The following is a 27,986-nucleotide window of genomic DNA, read 5'->3' as shown; positions in this document are numbered from 1 at the left end:
GGGATTAAACATGACAATAGGTCTGATCTGATTTCATCATCATTTAAAAAAAATCATCTATTATTTTTCACTTTATGTTTCTGTGTGGGAGCAAACTGTTGAAATCCTTACTTAATGTATACTAAGCTGATCTTCTGTATATTAAGATAATCAAAAATGAATCTTGATGTGAATGGAAGGGGAGAGGGAGTGGAAAAGGGGAGGGTTGTGGGTGGGAGGGACGGTATAAGGGGGAAGCCATTGTAATCCATAAGTCGTACTTTGGAAATTTATATTCATTAAATAAAAGATAAAAAAAAAGAAAGAAAGAACGAGGGTTACAGAGCGAGGGAGATCATCTATCTACTGATTCACTCAGAGCTAGCCCAGTCCAAAACCAGGCATGTCAGCTGGGTCTCCCACAGGAGTGGCAGGGGCTCAAGCACTTGGCCATCATCTGCTGCTTTCACAGGGAGCTGGATCAGAAGTGAGGCAGCTGGAACTCAAACCAGTGCCCATGTTACAGGCGATGGCTTAATCTGTTACACCACAGTTTTGGCCCCTCAGATGGTGTTTTGAAAAACCAAATTTGCTGCTCAGGCAGGAGAAGACCCACCCCACATGCCCTCACCCCCACGTCAGGGCTCCCCTGGAGTCTGAGTGCCCCACTCCCAGGGAGCCTTCTGTCAAGACCTAACTCCCTCTCTCTGCTCCTGTCCAGCTTCAGCATTTTCCGAGCGGTACTTGGGCCTCCATGGACTTGACAACAGAGCGTATGAGGTAGGTGTGGACAAAACTGGTTTAATTTCATGACATCAGTCAGCCCCTCTCTCCCATCCCTTGAGCCCTAACCCACCTGTAACTTTCTCCCTTATTCTGAGGCCCAGTATAGCTTTTTTTGGTTCATTCTACTTCTATAATAGGGCTTCCAAGAAGCAGAGAGCACTGAGAACATCTCTGTTCCTACCAAGTCCTTTGACCGTCCATGTTTCTGGCTTCTCCACTTTGGGAGGCTAAGCTGCTGACTGCACTACGGACAACGCCTCTGTTCTGACCTACTCAATCAGAGCTGTCCAGTTGACTCAGTGTGGCCTTTCATCAGCCCTGTGTGGGGTGGGAGCCTGCAGCACTGTGCAACCTTGAAGCTTTTCCATGGATAATGGAGTGGAGTTTGCTCTGGGTGTCATCCCCCAAGGGCACCTGTGATACACTGACCTTTGGGACAACTCCTTTTCCTCCTACACCAAGAGCTGAGCATAAAAGAAAGCTGAGCTCTGCTGTACATTTCACTGATGTGTAGGGCTTCCCCTATACCTCAGTTCCCTTCCCCATCGTCACACATTGCCACCTGCCCTGCAGCCCACTCACTCTCGCCCTTGTCCCTGCAGATGACCAAGGTGGCTCATCGAGTGTCAGCGCTGGAGGGACAGCAGTTTCTGCTCATTCATGCCACTGCTGATGGTGAGGACCAAGAGCACTCACCCCGGCGTAGCTGCTCAAAGTACCCCCCATTGTCGTGGGGTGGGTTTTGATAAACACTTTCTTTTTTTACAGAAAAAATTCATTTCCAGCACACAGCAGAACTCATTACACAACTAATTAAGGGAAAGGCTAATTACAGCTTACAGGTACTGTATCCATATCTACTTTACCTATTTTGTTTTATGATTGGAGTGGGATGTTTCTTTTCATGGAGAAAATCTGATAGTGTTCAGAACATCGGCACAGGAGTATCTGCTGAGATGCAAAGTTGTTGGGAATTCACATCAGATCTAAACATTAGCACAAGCTTACTCCTTCTTCCAGACCAGCACTGAGGCTGTGATTAAACCCCTTTAGAAGTAACTCCCACCACCCCTTGCTCTTACCCAGGCCAATGGGCAAGGCTAGGGACTGTTAGTGGGTCCTGGGCAACACTGCACAAAGTTCAGTGCTGGCTGCATGTCCCACATCATCTATGACTTACCAGTATTAACAGTGCTGCCCAGAATCCAACTAAGAACATAGCACTGTACAGGGCTGCTTCTAGAAGCTTCTTTTATTTCCCACTTATGTTTTGATTCCTTTAATTTAATGGGAGGGTTCCTTAGCCAGGGACCCCTCTCCTTCATAGAAGCTCTGACCAGTGCCTGCCTCTGTCCCCAGCATTTCCAGCCCATGGAGGGCCACATGGGGTGGGGGTATACAGAGAGCTTCTGATAAAAGTGATTTTGGCCTGAGTGCTGAATGGGAAGGAAATTTGTATGCACTTGGTGGATTCCAAGGTAGATCTCATGACAGCTGATGAATTCAGTCAGCTGGGAGCTGAACAGCAGTGTCAGTGAAAGGGACTCACTTCTGCATGTGTGATAGAGAGCGTCCTGACAGACACTCACTGAGTTAATAGCCTTGACCAGGGAAGACCTGAGGCAAGAGGACACAGGCTTCCTGCACTATGCCTGTCAAAAAAAAAAAAGGGCAGAGTGGACAGAGAGAGAAAGGTCTTCCTTTTGCCGTTGGTTCACCCTCCAATGGCCGCTGCGGCTGGCGTACCGTGCTGATCTGAAGCCAGGAGCCAGGTGCTTCTCCTGGTCTCCCATGCGGGCGCAGGGCCCAAGCACTTGGGCCATCCTCCACTGCACTCCCTGGCCATATTAGAGAGCTGGCCTGGAAGAGGGGCAACCGGGACAGAATCCGGCGCCCCGACCGGGACTAGAACCCGGTGTGCCGGCGCCGGCCAGCACTATGCCCTTTTGTACTATGTGATGTTTAATTGACATGTGATAGCCTAAACTCATTAACAAATACTTAAAATAAAGGTGAATGCCACCCTCTAAAGACATAAAAGGAAGACAGGATTCACAGCATAGAAAGCAGTCTGGATAAAAAGCCCATAGAAGACCCAAGATGGCTGAATAGGAAAAAAAAAGTGCTGATTTTGACCAAGAAAGCCAGAGAAATAAGGAAGGAACTGCATTTCCAGGGGACTGTCAGAAGTCCTTGGCACACATAGCATACACCTCTGGATATTCACTAAACATACAGGCATTCCAGTAAGCCATAAAGGCACATTTCCAAGAATAAAACTTTCAGAAGAAATACCAAGTATTTTTCCAGATCTGTAAAACTAAACCTAGAAAAACAAGAAACATGAACAAGGAAGACAGTATGACTCCCCAAAAGGAATACAGTAATACTTCAATATTAGACTGTGAAGATGAGGAGGTGGACAAAATCCTTAAAAAGGAATTCAAAAGAATGATTCTAAGAGAACTCAAAAACACAACAAATCAATCAAATGACTTAAAGAAATCTGTACATAGCATAGGTGAGAAATTCTCCTGGAAGATATAGAGATTAAAGAAAAATAAATATTTCATATTTAAAATGAAGAATCTACAGACTTAGGTAAAAGAAAGGATATCCAAGTAGAAGGTTCCAAGATGGCGGAATATGGAGGGAGCTTACTGTTCTAGCCCAGGAACAGATAGTCTAAAAAAGTGGAGATAGTGGGGCCTCAGAGAAGAATAACTTTACTGAATTAGAGGCACACAGTGGACCTACGTGGAGGGTGTGGGTGCCCACAGCTCGGGACTCCAAGAGCCAAGAGCCTACACACCAGTGCTGGAAAGTGAGGTGAGATGAGACCGCAGCAGCCCAAGCCACTGGTGAAAGAGTGGCAGGAAGAACCTCAAAGGAACGAGGCTTTTGAAGCCTGATGGGGGGAAGCATACCAGCCAAACTAGAGGAGGAAAAAAAGGACAAGATGGACACGTTTCTCTCTGATCAGTTTACAAAGGTGTTCTGTGACAAGCTGATAGAGTGGGTGCCATTTTACACATACGTAACAGCTGTGCCAACAATCAGCTGCATGGAGACTCCTGACTCTGGTGGGCAGACGCCACAAGCTCAGGGGTTCCTGGTTACCAGGTGAGAGACATTGCTGGGGAAGCTGAACTTACACTGAGGACTGAACAGATCCTGTGTGTGGTCCTTGGGACACTGCAGATGAATATTATAGTCCCTGGGGCTAGCACTCAGGCACTGGTCACCACTGAGGAGAAGAACTCAGATTAGCAGAATATACTTCCCTTCTTATAAAAAAAGAGAGAGAGAAGATTTACCACGCCAAACCTGGGTGTGTCACTTTAGGCACACCCTTAACCCTGGAGAACTGAACAGAGCTCTCTGGCCACACCCACTACAAGCCTCTAGAGATTCACTGAAAGCAGACAGTCCACTTATCTACAGTCATAGTACAATGAGAAAAGCCACCACAGTGGTGGTGGTGGTGGTGGGGAACCAAGTATCTCTACAAATGCCAAACAAGAAACACAAAAACTCAAGAATAAAGAAGACAACATAAAAGAACACGACTCTTCAATACAAGATTATGAAGATAATGAGATGCAAGAAATTGATAAGATTATATAGAAGTAATAATAATAGAAAAATAAGAAAATGCATAACCTACTGAAATCAATGCAGGACATGAAAGAAAACCATGAATTGAAATCTTGAGGAATTAAATTGAAATGAAGAATTCAATAGAACGAATAAAAAATGCAGTGGAGAGCCTTAAAAACAGAATCAGTGAGACAGAAAAGTTGCGGGATATAAAATCAACATACAAAAATGGCATTTGTATACACAAATATGCCATGAGTAAGAATTTTAAGAGCAGTCCCATTCACTACAAAAAAATTAAATATCTTGAGGTAAATTTAACCAAAGACATGAAAGAGCCCTGCAATGACAATTAACAAGAGACCTCGAATAGCTAAAGCAATCTTGTACAACAAAAACAAAGCCGGAGGCATCACAATACCAGACTTCAGGACATACTACAGGGCAGTTGTAATCAAAACAGCATGGTACTGGTACAGAAACAGATGGATAGACCAATGGAACAGAATTGAAACACCAGAAATCAATCCAAACATCTACAGCCAACTTATATTTGATCAAGGATCTAAAACTAATTCCTGCAGCAAGGACAGTCTATTCAATAAATGGTGCTGGGAAAACTGGATTTCCACGTGCAGAAGCATGAAGCAAGACCCCTACCTTACACCTTACACAAAAATCCACTCAACGTGGATTAAAGACCTAAATCTACGTCCTGACACCATTAAGTTATTAGAGAACATTGGAGAAACCCTTCAAGATATTGGCACAGGCAAAGAATTTCTGGAAAAGACCTGGGAGGCACAGACAGTCAAAGCCAAAATCAACTATTGGGATTGCATCAAATTGAGAAGTTTCTGTACTGCAAAAGAAACAGTCAGGAGAGTGAAGAGACAACCGACAGAATGGGAAAAAATATTTGCAAACTATGCAACAGATAAAGGGTTAATAACCAGAATCTACAAAGAGATCAAGAAACTCCACAAAAACAAAACCAACAACCCACTTAAGAGATGGGCCAAGGACTTCAATAGACATTTTTCAAAAGAGGAAATCCAAATGGCCAACAGGCACATGAAAAAATGTTCAAGGTCACTAGCAATCAGGGAAATGCAAATCAAAAGCACAATGAGGTTTCACCTCACCCCGGTTAGAATGGCTCACATACAGAAATCTACCAACAACAGATGCTGGCGAGGATGTGGGGAAAAAGGGACACTAACCCACTGTTGGTGGGAATGCAAACTGGTCAAGCCACTATGGAAATCAGTCTGGAGATTCTTCAGAAACCTGAATATAACCCTACCATTCGACCCAGCCATCCCACTCCTTGGAATTTACCCAAAGGAGTTTAAATTGATAAACAAAAAAGCGGTCTGCACCCTAATGTTTATTGCAGCACAATTCACAATAGCCAAGACCTGGAACCGACCTAAATGCCCATCAACAGTAGACTGGATAAAGAAATTATGGGATATGTATTCTTTAGAATACTATACCGCAGTAAGAAACAACGAAATCCAGTCATTTGCAACAAAATGGAGGAATCTGGAACACATCATGCTGAGTGAAATAAGCCAGTCCCAAAGGGACACATACCATATGTTCTCCCTGATCGGTGACAACTGACTGAACACCAAAAAGGAAACCTCCTGAAGTGAAATGGACACTATGAGAAATGGTGACTTGATCAGCATAGCCCTGACTGCTAATGGACAACTTAATACATTATCCCTCTTAGTATTTTTTTTGTCTGTTCTACTTAATATGACTGGTTTAATTCTGTAATTATCACACAGTTATTCTTAAGTGTTGAAAATTAACTGAAATGTGATCCCTGTTAAACATAAGAGTGGGAATAAGAGAGGGAAGAGATGTATAATTTGGGGCATGCTCGGGCTGACTTGCCCCAATTGGTAGAGTTGGAAACATACCAGGGGATTCCAATTCAATCCCATCAAGGTGGCATGTGCCAATGCCATCTCACTATTCCAAGTGATCAATTTCAGTTCACAATTGATCATAATGAAAGGACTAAGAGTCAAAGGGAGCACATAAACAAGTCTAGTATCTGCTAACACTAACCGATAGAATAAATAAAGGGGAGAGTGATCCAACATGGGAAGTGAGATACTCAGCAGACTCATAGAATGGCAGATGTCCTAAATAGCACTCTGGCCTCAGAATCAGCCCTAAAGGTATCCCGATCTGGCTGAAAAGCCCATGAGAGTATTTCAGGCATGGAAAGCCAAGACACTCTGGCAAAAAGATCTCTGTGAGTGAGATCCCAGTGGAAAGAACAGGTCTTCAAAGAGGGAGGTGCCTTTCTCTGAAGGGAGGAGAGAACCTCCACTTAGACTATGACCGTGTCTAAACAAGATAAGAGTCGGAGAACTCAAGGGGCTTCCATAGCCTTGGAAACTCATGACTGGTGCATGGGGAGATTACTGATGCCATAAACAGGAGTGTCAATTTGTAAAGTCAACAACAGGAGTCACTGTGCACTTACTCCTCATGTAGGATCTCTGTCCTTAATGTGCTGTACACTGAGGCTTAATGCTATAACGAATACTCAAACAGTATATTTCACTTTGTGTTTCTATGGGGGTGCAAACGGTTGAAATCTTTACTTAATGTACACTAAACTGATCTTCTGTAAAAAAAAAAAAAAAAAGAAATTATCAATTCCCAACTTGACTCTCACTGGGATTAAACATGACAATAGGTCTGATCTGATTTCATCATTTAAAAAAAATCATCTATTATTTTTCACTTTATGTTTCTGTGTGGGAGCAAACTGTTGAAATCCTTACTTAAGGTATACTAAGCTGATCTTCTGTATATTAAGATAATCGAAAATGAATCTTGATGTGAATGGAAGGGGAGAGGGAGTGGGAAAGGGGAGGGTTGTGGGTGGGAGGGACGGTATGGGGGGGAAGCCATTGTAACCCATGAGTCGTACTTTGGAAATTTATATTCATTAAATAAAAGATAAAAAAAAAAGAAAGCAAAAAAAAAAACATTATGGAAAGAAATAGAAAACACGGAAAAGTGGGAAAATCATCTATAATATCAAAATGTCCACACAACCCCAAGCAATTTACAGATTCAACATGATGCTAATCAAAATATCAAAGACATTCTTCTCAGATTTAGAAAAATTGACCCTAAAGTTCATATGGAAAAAAAAGACCCTGAATAGCTAAAGTAATTGTAAACAATAAAAGCACAGCTGAAGGCATCATGGTATCAGATTTCAAGACATATTACAGGACAGTTATAATCAAAATAGCCTGGTACTGGCACAGAAATACATATATAACACATTAGAAACCCCAGAAATTAATCTATGCATCTGCAACCAACTGATCTTTGACAAATGTGCTAAAATCATTCCCTAGAATAAAGGACAGTTTCTTCAAGATATGATGTTGGGAAAATTGGATCTCTGCATACAGAAGTATGAAACAAGACCCTTGCCTTACACCTCAAACAAAAATAAACCCACAATGGATCAAAGATCTAAACCTAAAACTTGTGGCGCAGTGGGTTGATGCTCCACCTGCAGCACCGGCACCTCATATGGACACCGGTTCTGGTCCCAGCTGCTCCTCTTCCAATTCAGCTCTCTGCTGTGGCCTGGGAGAGCTGTGGAGGATGGCCCAAGTGCTTGGGCCCCTGTACCCATATGGGAGACTTGGAAGAAACACCTGGCTCCTGGCTTTGGATCAGCTCAGCTCCTGCTGTTGCAGCCATATGGGGAGTGAACTAACAGAAGGAAAATCTTTCTCTGTCTCTCCCTCTGTCTGTAACTCTACCTCTCAAATAAATAGAAATCTTTAAAAATAAATAAATAAACCTAAGACTTGAAAGCATCAAATACTAGAGGAAAACATACTGGAAACATTGCAAGACATTGGACTAGACAGACTTTTTGGATAAGGCCCCAGAGAAACAGGCAATAAAAGCAAAAGTAGACAAATGGGATTGTATCAAGCTAAGAAACTTCTACACAGCCAAGAAAACACTCAACAAAGTAAAGAGGCAACCAACAAAGTGAGAGAAAATATTTGTAAACTATATATCTGATAATGGATTAATATATAAAATACATAAGGAGCTGAGAAAACAACAACAAAAAATCCAGTTAAGAAATGGGCAAGACATGAAAAGGTAATTTTCAAACGATGAAATACAAATGGCCAACAGACACATGAAGAAATGCTCAGGATCACTTCCCGTCAAGGAAATGCAAATCAAAACCACAATGACCTAACCTTACCCCAGTTAGAGTAGCTCTCATATAGAAATCAGCAAGCAATAAATGCAGGATGGGATATAGGGGAAAATGTACCCTAATCCCCTGTTGTTGGGAATGTAAACTAGTATAGCCATTGTAGAAGACAGTATGGAGATACCTCAGAGAGCTGAAAACAGATATACCATATGACTCAGAAATTCCACTCCTGGAATTTACCCAATGGAAATGGAATTAGCTTATGAAAAAGTTATTTGTAACCCCATGTTGACTGCAGCTCAATTCACAATAACTAAGATATGGAATCAACCCAGATGTCCAAGTAATAACTGGATAAAGAAGATGTGGTATATATATAACATACACACACACACACAATGGAATACTACTCATCCATAAAACAGAAATGAAGTCCTGTGTTTTGCAACAAAATGGATGCAATTGGAGACCACTATTCTTAGTGAATCAATAAGCCAGACCCAAATATTATGTTTTCTTTTATTTGTCTTAGCTAATACAAAGTACCAAAAAAATGTAATGTATGGGTGAAATTTATATCGTGAGAGTTTTGTTGTTGTTGTTAATAGCCTTTGTATATACTCCTGTGGAACACTGGTCTGTTTTCTACTTGTTAAATTCCTTATTTCATGGAGGATTAAGCCTGTGATTATAAAGTAAATTCAAAGTTTCTTATTGCAAACATTAAAAGGAAAAATGAAAAAGGAAGGTAGGAGTATCATTCTGTTTAAAATTATACATGAGGGCCGGCGCTGCGGCTCACTAGGCTAATCCTCCGCCTAGCGGCGCCGGCACACCAGGTTCTAGTCCCGGTCGCCCCTCTTCCAGGCCAGCTCTCTGCTGTGGCCCGGGAGTGCAGTGGAGGATGGCCCAAGTGTTTGGGCCCTGCACCCCATGGGAGACCAGGATAAGCGCCTGGCTCCTGCCTTCGGATCAGCGCGGTGCGCCAGCCGCGGTGGCCATTGGAGGGTGAACCAACGGCAAAGGAAGACCTTTCTCTCTGTCTCTCTCTCGCACTGTCCACTCTGTCAAAAAAAAATAATACATATGAAATCTATTCTGAATGTGGGCTTCCAAGTCAGATTTGGTCATCATGCATGCAGAATCACTTATATAGAAGTGGCATAGGGGGTCTGTGGTGTGGTGCAAAGGGTTAAGCTGCGCCTCCAAGGCTGGTATCCCATATGAGCACCAGTTGTGTCCTGGCTGCTCCACTCTGGATCCAACAGCCTGCTAATGCACCTGCGAAAGAAATAAAAGATAACCAACATACTTGGGTCCTTCCACCCCCATGGGAAACCCGGATGAAACTCATAGCTTCAGCCTGGCTCAGCCCTTGCCATTGCAGCCATTTGGGGAGTGAACCAGTGAATGGAGAATTCTCTCCCACTAACTCTTTCAAATACCTAATTTAAAAAAAAAAAAAAAGGGGGAAGTGCACAGTGCTTATGGGAAACAGGCCGTGTCATTGCAGAAGTGATAGAGTAAGTAGAAACCACCCTTGGCATCACCGACACAGCAGCAACAAGTCTCTGTTCCGGCTTTCTCCAGGCACCAGGCTTTCGGCCTCAGTGTTTTACAGGTATCCTATTGTTTAATTCTCACAAAATTTCCTGAACCAGATTATCAACCCATCTGACACACCTGGAAACCGAGGCCCAGAAAAGTTAGTTATCCACAGCCATACACTGAGTGTGTAGCCAGGCAGGCTGCCAAGGCAGGACTACAACAGGGGTCGGCACATAAAGGAGAGTTTCCCACACTCAGAGGGTTACTCTGATAGCTCAGAATGGCTCATAATTCCTAATGCCCTTGAGAGCTGGCTGCAGCCTCAGTAGACCTGAGGCGTGTATCCAAGTCGCACATTCAATGAGCAGATGTAGACCAGGAAGAGCCTATTGAGTGAGGTGTTTTCTCATTTATTCCACTATTCTGATGGGCTGCCCACTGCATATGGCGGGAGCGAGGTGACATGGGTGAAAAGAGGTGTAGGGAATGCTGGCTGCTCTCTCCAAGCAGGTGGTTCATTTCCATGCACAGGAGAAGGCGACTCCAGGCAAAGCTTCCAGGAAGAAAGCATTTTCAGCAGGACTGACACCATTAGGAAATTGGTTTTGCCAACTAAAATTCAGGCTTGCATGGTCCTGGGTCTCACTAAGCTCCTCATCTCTTGTGTGTCCCCAGGAAGGGTAGACTTTTATTAACTTCTCCCTGCCTCCCTCACAGATATACCCAGATGAAAGCCATTACTTTAATAGCGCCTTCCTCAAGCAGCATCTATACCGGTCCATCATCAACTTCTTTGTGGAATGCTTCAGGATTCAGGACAAGCTACCCACAGTCACAACAAAAGAAGATGAAGAGGAGGACTAGTCACAAGTCAGCTGGAAGCACAGACGTGGCTCTTTCTACAACTATATGCAACTGAAGAATTTCCCTGCCCCTCTCTCTCCCCTTCAAGGGGTGGGTGGGGGCAGCGGTGTTCACGTTCCATAGCATGTGTCTCGGATACTGAAGGCAGCTTTGCTTGAGAAACAAGCTCCTTCCCCGGGTGGAGATGCGCCATGGGGCGTGATGGCTTCCACACTGCCTGGAACATGCCACATCAACAACATCGCCTCCTCCTGGCCCTGCCATGGCTGGCGCATCCCACAGCCCCTCCCCCAAGGAACAAAGGAAGGACAGATGGCAGCAAGGGCTCACTCGGAGCCCACAGGAAACCAGCCCTTAAATTCAAGCTATCAAACAGTAGCATTAAGACCCACCCTCTACATTAGAGTACTGTGTTCATGTCCACAGCATTACACCCTGTCTGATATAACTGTGCCAAGCAAACAAAAAGTGGAAGCAATTATAGCACAATTGTTTTAACAGTGTGTGTTCCTCTATTGGCTTGCTCCTTTCTGTAATTAGGAGATCTGACCTCATAAGGGGCTGCCCCAAGAAAACAGACCCTTTTCTGTACAAAGTACTACCATAGCTACACTAACGGTTAACCTTATAGAATTCATTCTTATTTTTCTGTGCTTTGGAAACTTCACACTCCATTGTCTCTGGTCATTGGTTGGTTTTTTTGTTGTTATTTTTTTTGCTTTGTTTGCTTTCTTTTCTTTAGTCAATATGCACCCGTTGGATTAAGGGGTAGATCAGAAGTAACTGCTCTCTCCCCAAGGTTATGGAGACATTGCAAACACTGAGGGGGGAACACCCAATAGGATTCACTAAAGGAAAATATATAATAAAAGCTCTCTCCCACTGAACTGCATTGGGATATGGCTGTATATTCCCCATTGTCTACTTACACATATACTTCAAACCATCCTTTTCCTTCTTGATCAGTTCTTAAGTCTTTTCAGGTGACATTTGGTTTAAAAAAAAAAAAAAGCGTGGATTCCACCCCCCAGGTCTGCTGTGTATGTTCAGGTCACTGGTGTCCTGAAGGGAAGTAGGGGAATGTGTCTGTCTCCAGTCCCGGGGATGGCTCACTGACCTTCCTACCATAAGCCTCAAGGTTGAAGCTGTTCTGCATTAGCCTTCTGAGATGCACGCTGACCAAATGTACAGCCGATGTTCCCAGTGTATATTTCATTTTGTTGTATATAAAGAAAGGAATGTGTGTCCAGCATTTGTGCAGTTGCCCGCCACCTCCCACAGCACTAACCTTGTGTTGAGCTTGCATGTGGACACTCTTTGGCTGATCTGGACTCTCTAGAAATGCTAGTTTGAAATATATCAATGACCATCATTTCCTTTTGAGCTTGTTGACAACCTGAATGTCAGTACTGATTTCTCCAGCTCCTGTCCTGCTGGGAGTGTCCCTGACATCCTGTCTGCAGAGGAGATGTGTCCATGTCGCTTTTTTGGTGTTTTGGGGTTTTGGTTTCATCCATATGAGCTTTGAACGTCAGTTGTACTTGGGTCGGTTAGAAGATTTCCTATTCCAGGACTTTTTGAAGGTGATGCATCACTATCTGTGAGGAGGACCGACCTGAATGCTACCTGATCATGCTTTTGCTGTTTCAATGGGCTTGACCAACTGCAAAGCCAATTCGTTCTGAAAGGGGAAGTCAGTTCTGGGCACAAGATCTGGTCAGAGGGAAGTGGGATGTGGCATGGTAGCATTTGTTCATCCATGGAATAAAACATTATTTTACCACTTGGATTGCTCTTTTCTTGTTTCTCCTCCACCATCTAGCTCATCTTAGTAAGTCTGCAAGGTTTCTCTAAGTTTTTAAAGCACCCACTGGGCCTCACCATGACTGATACATTACCATAATGATCCTATTATATGTTAAAGAAAAACTGCATCCTCCAGAATATTGATAGTTAAGAGTGATGGGACAAACCAAATACATTGAAGTCCCAAATCAATCACAGAAAATGCATTTGAGTTCTTTCTTGAACATGTTAAGTAGGAGATGGAGAGAGATTCTCTAAAATGGAGAATGAAATTGATTTTCAGTTGAGGCCATAGCTTAGCTAACTAGAAAACTTTAGAAATGCATCTTTATTTTGTTGTTAATTCAATAAATCTGCAGTAAACATGGCCTAGCCCTAAAGCAGAGGCATTGATTAATAAATGCTTCTAGATCATTGAGCAACCACTGTCTTGGAGACCACAGCTCAGCTCAATTACCCCTGCCAGAGAAGCTGACTCTGGTAACCCTTCTTGATCAAGATTCAAAAGCAGAAGATTTTTTTAAGCCAGAAGCAGCAAATGTCCTAGGAGTCCAATGAGCTCATTTGCCAACAGCATCACCATGAGCTACCATAGTCTCAACTAAAGGACGCTAACTCCCCATCTTGCTTTCCCATTGCTGAATCCATTCTTCCTAGACAAGGGTCCGATTTGTGGACAGGGTTGATGGTTGACCAAGAAAGCAAATGTTCCAACTTCTGAAAATCCTGGGTACAGCATGACATGATGGCCAGTCTAGACCCAAGGAAGGACGCTGAACACAACCAGGGAGGACCACACAGTTCCCTCATGGAAGGTATCTAGGGTGGCCTTCAGGAGGTACCTGTGTGGCCTCATCAGCACCCTGCAGCAGCTGCTGGGCTCCCTTTGTGGCCTGAAGTCTCCCCATGTCTTCCCTGTGTTGGGCATGAATAGCACAGTTTTTATTTTGGTTTTTAAACCAGCGTCTAAAATGTTTTTAAGAAATCTCAACCACACGGCAGAACTTGTGAGGCACCTCTGAGTTTCACAGCACCCAATGAGCACAGCCCCTACCCATGGGCTGAAGCTCTGTGGCATTTCCCAGGACATGGGCACCCACATATGCTGGGGGTCCTCTGTCTCCACTGGCCAGAAAACACGCCCCCTTCCTCCCCCACTAAACTAATAGTCCCAAAAACACTGATTGTGTTAAGGGCCTGATTGCCTTCAGGAAGCTCCCATTAAACACCCCAGCACTGTCCCAAAGGACACTGTCAAAAATCTCTCTTGGTCATCCTTCAGCACAGGGTGTGTGAGTGCTTAGAATGTGCCCTGCCCAAGAGAAAGGAACAGGAGCCTGGTGAGAGACTGGACAGGCAAATGCATAATGCCCAAACCAGAATTTAAACTACAACCCACAGCCTGCAGCAACCAGCCCCCAAACCAAACCACCACCCCTGCAGCAACTGGCCCAGATGCGACAAAATCAGTAACAGATTCCCTAGTTTTTGGCCCTACTTCCAACGTAGGACCAACTGGGAAAAGCCAAATAGAAATACCAATCCTGGGGCCGGCACTATGGCACAGCGGGTGAGGCCATCACCTGCAGTGCTGGCATCCCATATGGGTGCAGGTTTGAGAACCGGCTGCTCCACTTCCGATCCAGCTCTCTGCTATGGCCTGGGAAAGCAGAAGATGGTTCAAGCCCTTGGGCCCCTGCACTTACGTGGGAGACCCTACAAGAAGCTCCTGGCTCTGGATCAGCACAGCTCCGGCCATTGTGGTCAACTGGGAAGTGAACCAGAAGATGGAAGACCTCTCTCTCTCTCTGCCTCTCCTTCTCTCTCTGTATAACTTTTTCAAATAAATAATCTTGAAAAAAAATAAAGAAATTCCAATCCTACAGGATGCCACACTCCTAATTAGCCACCTCCAGCTTAGCCAGGCCAACAGTCTCCACTCAGGGCACATCCAAAGCCTTCCCTTTCTCCTACCACAAAGCTTTCCTGCTCCCCTGCCTGTCGGAGCTACTGCCAAACACATGGGAAAGTGACCGGCTCCACTGCTGTGAGCAGGCTGTGAATCAGCTCTGTTACTCTCATTCTGCTGGTGTGCTAGGTGAGCTGCCATTGACCGGGCAGCTCAAACAACAAGAACTTATTTCTCATGGTTCGGGAGGCCAGGGTCCAAGATCAGATTGTGAGCTGATTTGGTTCCCTGCTAAGAATTTGTTTCTTGGCTTGCAGAGACCTGCCTTCTGCATCCTCACAAGGCAGACAGAGGTCTATTCTTGCAAGAACACCCACCCTGAGACCCCCACCCTCATGACCTCAGAACTCTAATCACCAATATCCCCCAATCTTCAAACACCATCTCCCTGGGGCTTAGGGCCTCAACAGTGAGTTTGGAGAGACGTGAGCATTCGGTCCATGACAGGTGGTCTTCCTTTTCTCACACTGGCAACCCAGGGAGAAGGTCAATGTTGCTCTTCTCCTCTAGAGAGAAGAGCTGCATGAGGGGCATGTGGGGACTCTGGGGACAGGGAAAGCGCGGAAGGAAGAGGGTGGAGCCCCTGCGATTCTGGCTCATCTTTGGGCTTACAGAGCACCCAGACGGTCTGAAGGTCTCCCTTCTGTAAATCACAAGTTCCAAGACAGTCATTCACCAACTTAATGCAGCCACTTAGGGTACTCAGACTGGGACTCTAAACCCCAGAGAAGGCAGGAAATTGCCCAGACCACACAGGAAAGCAGCTGCAGCCTTCCAGTCATCTTCACCCACATTTCCTTACTGATGAGCTCCCAGCCCTGGCCTAGAGGTCCCTGCATTAACCGGTTGCCTTTCCCAGCAGAGCTAGGTTGGCAAGTCCGGGGCTCACCTCCCTGGTGAGTTATTTGCCCTCTATTTAGAATGAAGTTTCTTTACCTCCCTGTGACGGTTTGGCTTGGGAAGTCTTTGTAAGGGCCATCCTGGTACTACAGAGTGCTAAGCAGCCTCTACCCACTAGAAGTTGGCAGCACCCCCAATCCCCTTAGATGCTGCCCTAAGTCCCTTGGGGGACAAAATGGAAGCACAAGGGTGCAGGCACGTGGGTGAGACCTGGTGGAGAAGTGCAAGTTCCTATGAGCTGCGAGGGGTATGGAAAAGCAGAGACTGCGGGCGTCTGGGATGAACACTGCACTCATCTTGGGTTTTCAGGATGAGGCCCTTTCCTGCCCTCTGGTTTGGTTGTTTTTCCCTTTTCCCTTTTGTGCTTTTTTCTGGTCCTGCTCTTCTCATTTTCTTGTGGCTGCTGTGGCCACTACCACAACCTAGAGGGCTTAGAACACAACGCTTATTCTCTCAAGTACTGGAGGCCAGAATCCATTCCACTGGGCCAGACTCACAGTGTGGGCATGGCCAGCACTGCTTGGCTTGTGGCCCCATCTCTCGTCTCTCCAACCTCTGTCTTCCTGGTGCCATCACTGACTCCTCCTCTGCCTCCTTCTGAGAGGATCCATGCAATTGCATTTGTGGCCCAACCAATAATCCAAGATCACCTCCACATTTCAAGATCCTAAAATTTAGGGAAGAGCCAAGATGGCTGAACAGGAAAATGATGTGCTGATTCTGACCACAGGAAAGGAGAAAAAAGGAGGAACTGCATTCCCAGGGGACAGATGGAGAGAAGTTTGCAATGGAAAAACTAAAAGAAGAGACATGCCGGGGCCGGCACTGTGGCGCAGCAGGTTAACGCCCTGGCCTGAAGAGCTGACATCCTATATGGGCGCCAGTTCTAGTCCCGGCTGCTCCTCTTCCAATCCAGCTCTCTGCTATGGCCTGGGAAAGCAGTAGATGGCCCAAGTCCTTGGGCCCCTGCACCCGCGTGGGAGACCCTGAAGAAGATCCTGGCTCCTGGCTTCGGATCAGCACAGCTCCAGCCGTTGCGGTCAATTGGGGAGTGAACCAGCAGATGGAAGACCTCTCTCTATATATGCCTCTCTCCTCTCTGTGTAACTGACTCTAAAATAAGTAAATGAATCTTAAAAAAGAGAGAGAGAGAGAGAGAGGGAGGGAGGGAGGGGCCATAGAGTTCAATGACGAGGCAGCAAGCAGGACACCAGCAGGGACTCCTGCAGCCAGCCAGCAGCCGGAGGGAACACTCTCTCCTTGGAGCAAGACTCCAAGCTACCAGCAGAGAGGACATGCTCCTTCTAAGGCAAGTAGGAGGCTGCTGCAGCCCACACAACTGGGCGATCCTAGCAGAGGTATAAATCCGTGGCCCCCACTGCTTTTCAGCCTGCTCTGGAGGACTGGCAGGGGTCAGGGTACCCCCTGAGCTCTGTAAAGCTCTCACCTTCCCCTCACTCTATCACACACCCTGACTCGACAAGGCAGAGAACCAACCAACCTCCAGCAGTTAGGCAGCTGGCTCTGGGAACACCACAGCTCTATTGGTGGATGGAGGAGGCTCGTGGGGCCAAGAGCAAACCCCTGCTCACTGTGACTGTGGGAATTCTGTGACTGCATTAGGGCACGTGGTAGGGTGTGGCTGTGTCTTTGGCCATTACTGAGTCTGGCTTCAGAGGCTCAGGGTTCCTTGTTCACACTGAGGAGTGCACAGATCCTGTGTGTGGTTCATGCACCTGTGTGGGTGAGGCGCCCTAGGCACTGTGGGCTCATCCCGAGTGGTTGGTTCACCTTGGCAGAGAGGGACTTATACTGTGATCACACCAGCCCACAAATTCATACCCTCCCCACTCCCGACAGAGGTGATCTACCACGCCCTACCTGGGTGTCACCCTTGACACATGCCCCAGTCTCAAGCACTGGCTGGAGCTCCCTTTGGGTATACAGACACTACTAATCCACAGGGGCATGCTTCAAATATCAAAGTCGTGAGAGGAGAAAACCAGCAGTGCTTCCACAAATGTCAAAAAATAAACACAGAAATATAAGAAATATGAACAAGAAAGAAAATGACCCCCCAAAAGGAACACAACACTTCAATATTAGAATGAGAAGATGAAGAGAATGAAAAAAATGCCAGAAGAGGATGTCAAAAGAATACTAATACTGGGCCGGCATTGCAGTGTAGCAGGTTAAGCTACCACCTGCAGTACCAGCATCCTACATGAGTGCCAGTTTGAGTCCCGGTTGTTCCACTTCCAATCCAGCTGCCTGCTAATGCATCTGGAAAGCAGTCGAGAATGGCCTGAAAAGAGTGGGAGACCCAGGAAAAGCTCCTGGCTTCGGCCTGACCCAGCCTGGGCCATCATGGCCATTTAGGGAGTGAACCAGCAAATGGAAGACCTGTGTGTGTGTGTGTGTGTGTCCCTTTCTCTCTGTAACTCTGCCTCTGAAATAAATTTTAAAAAAATAAGATTACTCAAAGAGAAACAAACACAATACTTAAATAAATCCATGCGTGATATGGATAAAAAAAAACTGCCAAGAGATAGTTATACTAAAGAGACATCTAACTGAAATCTTAGAAATTCAATATGAATTCAATATGCCATGAAAAACCTCAACAACACTCAATGAGGCAGAAGAATATTTGAGCTAGAAGACAAGTGTTGATAATATCTTAGCCAGACAAAAAAAGGAAAAAATTAGAAAAACCAAAAATAATGTTCAAGATTTACGGGATACTATAAAACAACTGAACATATGTATCTTAGGAATGTATAGAAACAAATAATGGATTATAAAACCTATTCAGTGAAATAATAGCAGAAAAGTGCCCTAATTTTGGTAAAAATAGGGTTATCCAATTACAGAAAGAACATAGAACCCCTAATACACGATCAGAAAACATCCTCACCATAACACATTATAGTCAACCTTTCTAAAGTGAAACATAGAAAAAGATTCTAAAATGTGTACAAGAGAAATATCAGATTACCTTCAAAGGCTCTCCAATTAGACTGACAACTGATTTCTCACCAAAAACACTATAGGCTAGGGCCAGTGTTGTGGCATAGCGGGTAAAGCTGCTGCCTGCAGTGCCTGCATCCAATTTGGATGCCACTTCCAATCCCAGCTGCTCCACTTCTGATCCAGCTCCCTGCTATGGCCTGGGAAAGCAGTAGAAGATGACCCAAGTTCTTGGGCACCTGCACCCACACTGGAGACCAGGAAGAAGCTCCTGGCTCCTGGCTTCAGATCAGTGCAGCTCCAGCCATTGCAGCCATTTGGGGAGTGAAAACAGTGGATGGAAGACCTCTCTCCCTCTGCCTGTTTCTCTCTGTAACTCTGCCTTTCCAATAAATATATCTTTAAAAAAGTAAACACTATAGGCTAAGAGAATGGAGAGACATATTTTAAGTCCAAAAAGAAAAAAAAAAACTGTCAATCCAGAATACTGTACCCTGCAAAACTCTCATTTATGAATGAATATAAAATAAAGACCTTCCATAATAAGCAGAAATTGAAAATTTTGCCACCACTCAGCATTATAAATGATAATTAAGGATGTGCTACACACAGAAAAAGAGAAAGACAGACATCATCATGAAAGAATATGAAGGCAGAAAACCTAGTAACAGTACAAAGGAAAATCAACGTGAACAATACGACTATTTAAGGAAAGTGGTAGGTCAGAGTCATTACTTATCAATAACAACCTTGAATGTAAATGGCCCAGACTGAATGAATTAAAAAAACCAAGACCCATCTATCTGCTGCCTATAAGAAACACACCTCACCAACAAAGATACACACAGAATAAAAGAGAAAGGAGGGAAAAAAATAGTCCATGCTAATGGAAAGCAAAAACAAGCAGGAATAGCCAAGCTAGTATCAGACAAAATAGACTTTGACACAAAAATTGTTAAGAGACAAAGAAGGGCATTATGTAATGATTAAGAGATCAATTCAAAAGGAAGATGTGACTATAGGAAATGGACATGCATCCAATCCCAGGGTGAGGGTGTCCAGCTGTTTAAAACACATGTTAATGGATCTAAGGGGAGACATAGATTCTGACACAATAATGGACTTTCATCCATGAACAGATCAATTGGACAAAAAATATTAACAGAGTTATACTACACTATGGATCAAATGGACCTAGTTGACATCTACAGAATATTTCATCCCATAGCTGCAGAATATACGTTCTTTTCATCAGTGCATGATATGTCCTCTAGGATAGTCCGTATGCTAAGGCCATAAAGCGAGCCTCAACAAATTAAAAAAAATCACAATCAAACCACATATTTTCTGATCTCAATGGACTGAAGCTAGAAATTAACAATGTAAGAAACTCTAGAAAACATGCAAACACATGGAGACTGAAAAACATGCTCCTGAATGGACAGTGAGTCATAGAAGACATCAGAAGTGAAATAAGAAATTCCTAGATACGAATGAAGATGGCAATACTACGTATTAAACTTACAGGATACAGAAAAACAGTGTTAAGAGGGAAGTTTACAGCAATTCATGCCTACATCAGAAGCTGGGGATTCCAAGACAGGGCAATAGAGAAAGGGCATACTGCTTTAGGGAAAACAGCAGCAGAAGAATGGAGGAAGTGCATTCCCAGGGGAGAGTTGGAAAGAATTCTGCCGTGGAAACTCTACAGAAGGAAGAGGGACATCATGGCTCAGCATGGAAGCTGTGGACGTACAGCAACGAGTGCAGAGGCAACACAGGATCCCTGCTGCTGAGAGTCAGGGGAAGCACTGCTTTGGAGAATGAGGGAGGGCAGACTGCATCTGCCCATGACACTGGTGGGAGGGAGAGCCTGGGAGAACACAGTCTTTGAGTCTGGCCTGGAGCTCAGAGGGCAGGGTACCCACCTAACCCCCAACCCCCGCCCCCAAAAAAAGGAGGGGGCGTGTTTCTCACTCCACATCCCAACAATGGTACCCAGCAATCAGCTAAGAGAAGTCACCATTTCGACATCGGTAGCAGCTGTTGCAGCTCTTGTGCCCATGCCTAGCAACTGGCAGGGACCAGGCACCATCTTGACACCAGTAGTGGCTATGGCAGCTTGGGGCACCCACCCAGCGATGGGAGGGGAAGAGGTGCCATTTTGACATGAGTAGTGGCTGCAGCAGATCCTGTACACGTTGAGTGACCCAAGGATTTCACCAGACAGAAAAATCTGTGTCTCCTACTGACTTCGATTCTGGCTGGAAGAATTGACAAGAGGGCTGGGCATCCATATAGAACTATGAGGTGACCCCAGCCTCTCAACGTATCACAGGTTTCCAGATCTCAAACTGAAAAAGCAGAGCACCCACAGGCAGCTGGCTGTAGGAATGTGCCTGCCTCTCTGTGGATGAGACAGGCTCACCAGGTGGAGAGAATTCTCTGCACCTCATGAATATGGAAGCATTGTATGCGTAGACTGTGGGAACTCCACACAATGAAGTACAGTGGGTTAGCTGGGTCTCTGCAATCACTGTGTTCAGTGCCAAGGGCTCAGAGCTCCCTGATTGCCTGGGGTGGGTCATTGTAGTGGGATCCAGGCTCACACACAGACTGCACAAGTCCCTTGTAGTTCATGCTGCAGTGTAGGTAAGTGTGCACCCACTGTGGGGTAACCCAGGGCATTGGTCACCTTGGAAGAGAGAGGAGCGTGCTATTACTCCAACTGAGGTGATCATAAGCTCTTCTCTGCTGACAATAGAGGAGATCTACCATACCCAACACGAGTGTCACCCTGGATACTCATTCCACATTGGAGCACTGACCAGAGCTCCCTGGCCACATGCAGTAAACACCTCTGGGTATGAATTGAAAGAGCAAACACTGGACGAAGCCACATAAGTATAATTCAAAGATAAAAGCCATCAGAGGAAAAAAACAAGTATTTCCACAAATGCATAAAATAAGCACAGAAAATCAAGAAACAAGATTAAGGAAGACAACATGATTCCCCTAAAGGAACAGAACAACACTGCAATATTAGAATGTGAAGGCTAAGAGGTTGATGAAATGCCTAAAGAGGAGCTCAAAATATTGATCATAGGATTACTCAGAAACAATGAGAAGTTAAATTCACAAGTTAAAAAAATCTATGACATGGAAGGAAAATTTTCCCATGGGATTGAGATTTTGTAAAGAAATAAAACTTAAATATTACTAATGAGGAATTCAATCTATCGAATAAAAATATACAATAGAAAGCCTTAACAATAGACTTTGTGAGGCAGAAGAAAGAATATCTAAGACACAATGCAAATCTTTGGAAATTTCTCACACACACAAAAAAAGAAGAAATTAGAAAAATCAAAACATTTTTGAGACTTATGGGATACTAGCAAGTGACCAAACACACATATCTTAGGAGTTCCTAAAGGTGTGGAAAGAGAGGTTGGATTAGAAGGATTATTCAGTGAAATAACTACAGAAACGTCCCCAGTTTGGAGAAATTAAGGGACATCTACGTATACAAGGCACACAGAATTCCTAATAGACATGAGCAGAAAAGATCCTCACCACGCCACAATACTGTCAACCTCTCAACAGTAAAATACAGATTCTAAAATGAGCATGAAAGAACACTGTCAAGAAACACAGCTGATTTCTCATCAGAAACACTACAGGCTAGAAGAGAACGCAAGACATAATCTAAGTCCTAAAAGAAAATAAAACTGTCCACCCAGAACACTGTACCCTGCAAAGCTGTCATTTATGAATGAATAAAAAATACTTTCCATAACAAACAAAAAATGAAAGAACTTGTCACCATCCCTCCAGACTTACAAATGATATTTAAAGATGTGCTATATAGAAAAAGACAAAGATGGTCATCATCATGAAAGAATGTGAAGGCAGAAAAACCTTCAGTAAAAGTATAAAGGAAATCCAAAGCAAAAAATAGGAATATTTACAGGGAAATGGCAGAACCAAGTCATTAATTATCAATAACCTTGAATGTAAATCACCTAAATTCTCCAATTAAAAAGATACAGATTGGCTAAATGGAGTTAAAAAACAAGACCCCTCTATTGGCTGCCTACAAGAAACACACCTCGGGTGTGGGCCCCGTGGCTCACCTGATTAATCCTCCACCTGCAGCGCTGGCATCCCATAAAGACATCTAGTTCCAGTCCCAATTGCTCATCTTCCAATCCAGCTCTCTGCTGTGGCCCAGGAGGGCAGTGGAGGATGGCCCAACTGCTGGGCCCTGCACCCGCATGGAAGACCAGGAAGAAGCACCTGGCTCCTGGCTTCAGATCAGCGTGGCGCCATCCATAGTGGCTATTTGGGGAGTGAACCAACGGAAGGAAGACCTTTCTCTGTCTCTCTCTCTCTCACTGTCTGTAACTCTACCTGTCAAAAAAAAAAAAAAAAAAACCACCAATAAAGATGCATGCAGACTGAAAGTGAAAGGATGGAAAAATATTTTCCATGCCAACAGAAAGCATTAACAAGCAGGTGCAGCCAACCTTTCAGACAAAATACACTTCAACACAAAATAGACTTTAACACAAACTAAAAACTAAAAGACAAAGAAGGGCATAATGTAATGACTAGGGATCAATTCAACGAGATGTGACTAAAATGTATATGCACCCAATGCCAGGGAGCCTGGCTATTTCAAACAAATGTTAATAGATCTAAAGGGAGACACAGACTCTAATACAACAGTAATGGAGGAATGTAACACCCCACTTTCAACAATAGACTGTTCAACTAGACAGAAACTCAACAAAGAAGCAGAGTAATGCCACACTATGGACCAAATGGACCTAACTGATATCTACAGAACTTTTCATCCCACAGTTGCAGAATATACATTTTTTCATCAGTACATGGGACTTTTGCTAGGATACACCATATGCTAGGCCATAAAGCTACTGTCAGCAAATTCAAAAAAAAAATTGAAATCTTACTGTGCTTCTTCTTTTTTTTTTTTTTTTTTTTTTTTTTTGACAGGCAGAGTTAAACAGTGAGGGAGAGAGAGAGAGAGGCAAAGGTCTTCCTTTTCCCTTGTTTCAGCCCCCAAATGGCCGCTACAGCCGGTACACTGCACCAATCTGAAGCCAGGAGCCAGGTGCTTCCTCATGGTCTCCCATGCGGGTGCAGGGCCCAAGCACTTGGGCCATCCTCCACTGCCTTCCCAGGCCACAGCAGAGAGCTGGACTGGAAGAGGGGCAACCGGGACAGAATCCAGCACCCCAACTGGGACCAGAACCTGGGGTGCCGGTGCTACAGGCATAGGATTAGCCAAGTGAGCTGAGCCGTGGCACCGGCCTTACCCATGCATCTTTTCTGACCACAATGGAATGAAGTCTGAAATTAACAGCTCAAGAATCTTGAGGACATATGCAAACACATGGAGACTGAACAACATGTTCCTGAATGAAAACTGGGTCACAGAAAAAATCAAAAGGGAAATCAAAAAATTTCTAGAAATGAATAAAGATAACAATACAACATATCAAAACTTACGGGATACAGCAAAAGAAGTGTTACGAGGAAAGTTTATAACAATTTGTGCCAGGGAAGGTGCTGTGGCACAGTGGGTTAAAGCCCTGGCCTGAAATGCCAGCATCCCATATGGGTGCCGGTTCTAGTCCCAGCTGCTCCTCTTCCAATTCAGCTTTCTGCTATGGCCTGGGAAAGCAGAAGAAGATAGCCCAAGTCCTTGGGCCCCTGCACCTGGGTGGGACACCTGGGAGAAGTTCCTGGCTTCTGCTTCAGATCAGCACAGCTCTAGCCATTGCAGCCATCTGGGGAGTGAACTAATGGATGGAAGACCTCTCTCTCTCTCTCTGCCTCTCCTCTCTGTGTAACTCTTTCAAATAAAATAAATCTTTAAAAAAACAACAATCGGTACTTACATCAAGAAACTGGAAAGGCACCAAATAAATGAGCTGCCAGTACGTATCAATGATCTAGAAAAACAACAATTGAAAGCCAAACAACAACAAACCAAACCCAAAATGAGTAGGAAGAAAGAAATAGTTAAAATTAGAGAAGAACAAAATTGAAACAAAAAAATACAAAGTATCAGTGAAATGAAGAGCTAGTTTTTTGAAAAAATAAAATTTATGTACCATTGACCCAACAAACCAAAAAAAAAAAAAAAAACCCAAGGGAGAAAACCCAAATTAATAAAATCAAAATGAGGGACCAATGCTGTGGCGCAGTGGGTTAACACCCTGGCCTGAAGTGCTGGCATGCCATATGGGCGCCATTTCAAGACTCAGCTGCTCCACTTCTCATCCAGCTTTCTGCTATTGCCTGGGATAGCAGAAGATGACCCAAGTCCTTGGGCCCCTGCACCCACATGGGAGACCCGGAAGAAGCTTCTGGCTCCTGGTTTCAGATAGGCACAGTTCCAGCCATTGCGGCCAATAGGGGACTGAACTAGTGGATGGAAGTCAGTCTCTCTCTCTCTCTCTCTCTCTCTCTCTCTCTTTCTGCCTCTCCTCACTCTGTGTAACTCTGCCTTTCAAAGAAATAAATCTTTTGTAAAAAAAAAATCAAAAATGAAAAAGAAAATATAACAAGGGATATCACAGAATTAAAAAGACTCATGGGGGGTCAAGATGGCGGTATATCAGCAAGGTGTGCAGAGTCACACAGAGAGAAATTGATGAATAGAGGGGACAGTCAGGTGACGGAACCACAAAAGGTTGGCTAGAGTGATACGGGAGCATGCCAGAGTGTAGGGGTCCACCCTGGGGCAGGTAGAAGTGCCCAGAACTGCAGAAAGAGAATGAAAGAAAAAAAAAGGAACCAGTGGAGGGACGACTGTAGTGGCTTCTACTGCCACCTCCTCCTACCCACCCTGGGATGGACACACGCACAAGGTTGAGTGGGAAAGGAAATCAAAACAAAGTGAATAGCACCCACGGGAAGAGGGTGCAATCCAGGGGGACGAACTGAGAGACTGAACACGCCAAGATCCCTCGGTGTCTCCCCCACCCTAATCAGAGCTGCAGCAGGCAGAGAGCAGCCATCTTGTTTGTTTACATTTGTGCATGAAAGAGTGCGGGCTCTGCTTTCGCCTTCTGAACAAGGGAACTTCAGTGGCGGGGACCTCAGAGGTTTGAAGCAACTCCCCACTCGTGGCACAGGGGGCGCAGTGATGGGGGCTGATCAACAGAGGCCCAGGCACTTTAGGGCAAACAAAGGTACAGGGAAACTGGCCCCAAGGGGCGGAGCTTGGCACCTCGAAGCCCTGGCACCAGCCTACTCAAGTTACCAGAAATAAACACTAGAAGGCAGAACTGCCTGCTTACACCGGCTATCTGTACAGACCCATAGCAGCCCATAGCAGAGGGAAATCAAGCTGAAAATTAAGCCAATCAGAAATTCTGGAGAACAAAGGGAAAATTCAGTATAAGAATATAGAAGAACCTATGAACTCGCCAATGGAGAAGGCTAAACCATCCACAATAGAGGCTGAAGAAGAATTTGAAGTCATGCCAGAAAAGGAATTCCGAAAATTAATAATCAGATTACTTAGAAGTAATGAGAAACAGATTCAAGATCTGAACAAAAAGCATGCCCAAAGATTAGAGATCCTAAAGAGAAGCCAGAATGAAATAATGGAAATGAACAACTCAATTGATTATATAAAAAACACTGTGGAACCCCTCAAAAATCGAACAGATGAAATAGAAGAGCAAATATCAGAACTCGAAGACAAACTTCCAAAAATAATACAGTCAGATCAAACACAGGAAGAAGAAATTAGAAAATACAATTGGAGACCTACGAGATTCAATCAAGCATTGTAATGTCCAATAATAGGAGTCTCTGAGGGTGTGGAAAGAGAGAATGGATTGGAAGGCGTTTTCAATGAAATAATATCAGAAAACTTCCAACAGAGGCAGATTGATAGAAACAACCAAATTCAACAAATACTCAGGAGCCCCAACAAATTAGACCAGAAGAGAAATTCATCACGACACATTGTGGCAACACTCAGCTCAGTGAAACACAAAGAACAAATCCTACAGTGTGCCAGAGAGAAACGACAAATCACATTCAGGGGTAATTTAATCAGACTCACCCCAGACTTCTCATCGCAAACACTACAGGCAAGGAGACAGTGGCATGATATATTCCAAGTTTTAAAAGACAAACAATGCCAACCTAGAATACTATACCCCGCAAAGCTATTATTTATGAATGAAGGGGAAATAAAGATCTTCCACGACAAACAGAAAGTGAAAGAATTTGTATCCTCGCGTCCAACCTTACAACACTGGTTCAAAGATGTGCTGCACACAGAAATACAAAAACAAGAACTTCACTACAAAAAAGGCGAATGTAGAAAATGACCCAACTAAAATACAAACAAATCTTAAAATACATAAACAGCTCGTTTAAGGAAACATGACTGGAAAAAACAGTATTTAACAATAGTCACACTGAATGTAAATGGCCTCAACTCTACAACCAGAGACACAGACTAGCTGATTGGATCCAAAAAGAGAATCCATCTATATGCTGACTTCAGGAAACACACCTTATCAGCAAAGATGCATGCAGACTGAAAGTGAAAGGATGGAAAAAGATATTCCAAGCAAACAGAAATAAAAAAAGAGCTGGTGTGGCCATCCTAATATCAGACAAAATAGACTTTAACACAAAAACTATTAAGAGAGACAAAGAAGGGCATTATATAATGATTAAAGGATTAATCCAACATGAAGACATTAGCCTTTTGGCTAAGATCAAATGTATATGCACCCAATTACAAGGCACCTGGCTACCTGAAAGAATTGCTAAAGGACTTAAAGGGAGATATAGACTCAAATACAGTAGTAACAGGGGACTTCACCCCACTCTCACGAATGGACAGATCAACCAGACAGAAAACCAACAAGGAAACAACAGAGCTAACTGACGCTATAGACCAAATAGACCTCGTAGATATCTTCAGAGTCTTCCACCCCACAGCCACAGATTTCACGTATTTCTCCCCAGTACATGAAACATACTCTAGGATTGACCATATGCTAGGCCTGTCTGTCCTTAATGTGTTTTACTATGAAACTCAAAAACAACACTACTAGTCGAACAATACCCTATACCTTGTGCGGTTGTGTGAGTACAGCCTGTTGAAATCCTTGCTTAGTATATACTAAGTTGATCTTCAGTATATGAAGGTAATTGAAAATGAAACTCAATGAAGGGCGGAATGGGAGAGGGAGTGGGAGAGGGGAGGGCCACGGGAGGGAGGGAGGTTGGAGGGGGAAGCCACAACAATACAAAAGCTGTACT

At 44.3% G+C, this 27,986-nt stretch overlaps 1 protein-coding gene and 1 long non-coding RNA gene across 7 annotated transcripts in view; one reads left to right on the top strand and one right to left on the bottom strand.

Moving 5' to 3' along the window:
* The window catches only part of DPP6 (dipeptidyl peptidase like 6), a 1,254,484-nt gene extending 1,241,681 nt beyond the window's left edge, over positions 1–12,803 (top strand). For all 5 annotated transcript variants that reach the window (XM_051857103.3, XM_051857105.3, XM_070077270.2 and 2 more), the window contains exons 23-26: positions 701–759; positions 1,368–1,440; positions 1,534–1,607; positions 10,868–12,803. In XM_051857103.3, the coding sequence (XP_051713063.3) occupies positions 701–759; positions 1,368–1,440; positions 1,534–1,607; positions 10,868–11,014 (353 nt within the window). In that variant the 3' untranslated portion in view covers positions 11,015–12,803. The remainder of the gene's footprint in view (positions 1–700; positions 760–1,367; positions 1,441–1,533; positions 1,608–10,867) is intronic.
* The window catches only part of LOC127493541 (uncharacterized), an 82,811-nt gene that overhangs the window by 20,625 nt on the left and 34,200 nt on the right, over positions 1–27,986 (bottom strand). The window lies entirely within an intron of this gene.

The sequence above is a fragment of the Oryctolagus cuniculus genome, chromosome 7 (assembly GCF_051225735.1).
Source record: "Oryctolagus cuniculus isolate XC-2025 breed Fujian yellow rabbit chromosome 7, ASM5122573v1, whole genome shotgun sequence".
In the NCBI taxonomy this organism is placed as follows: Eukaryota; Metazoa; Chordata; class Mammalia; order Lagomorpha; family Leporidae; genus Oryctolagus; species Oryctolagus cuniculus.
Note: the sequence above shows the minus strand (reverse complement) of the source record. Positions and strands in the feature narration are given on the sequence as shown.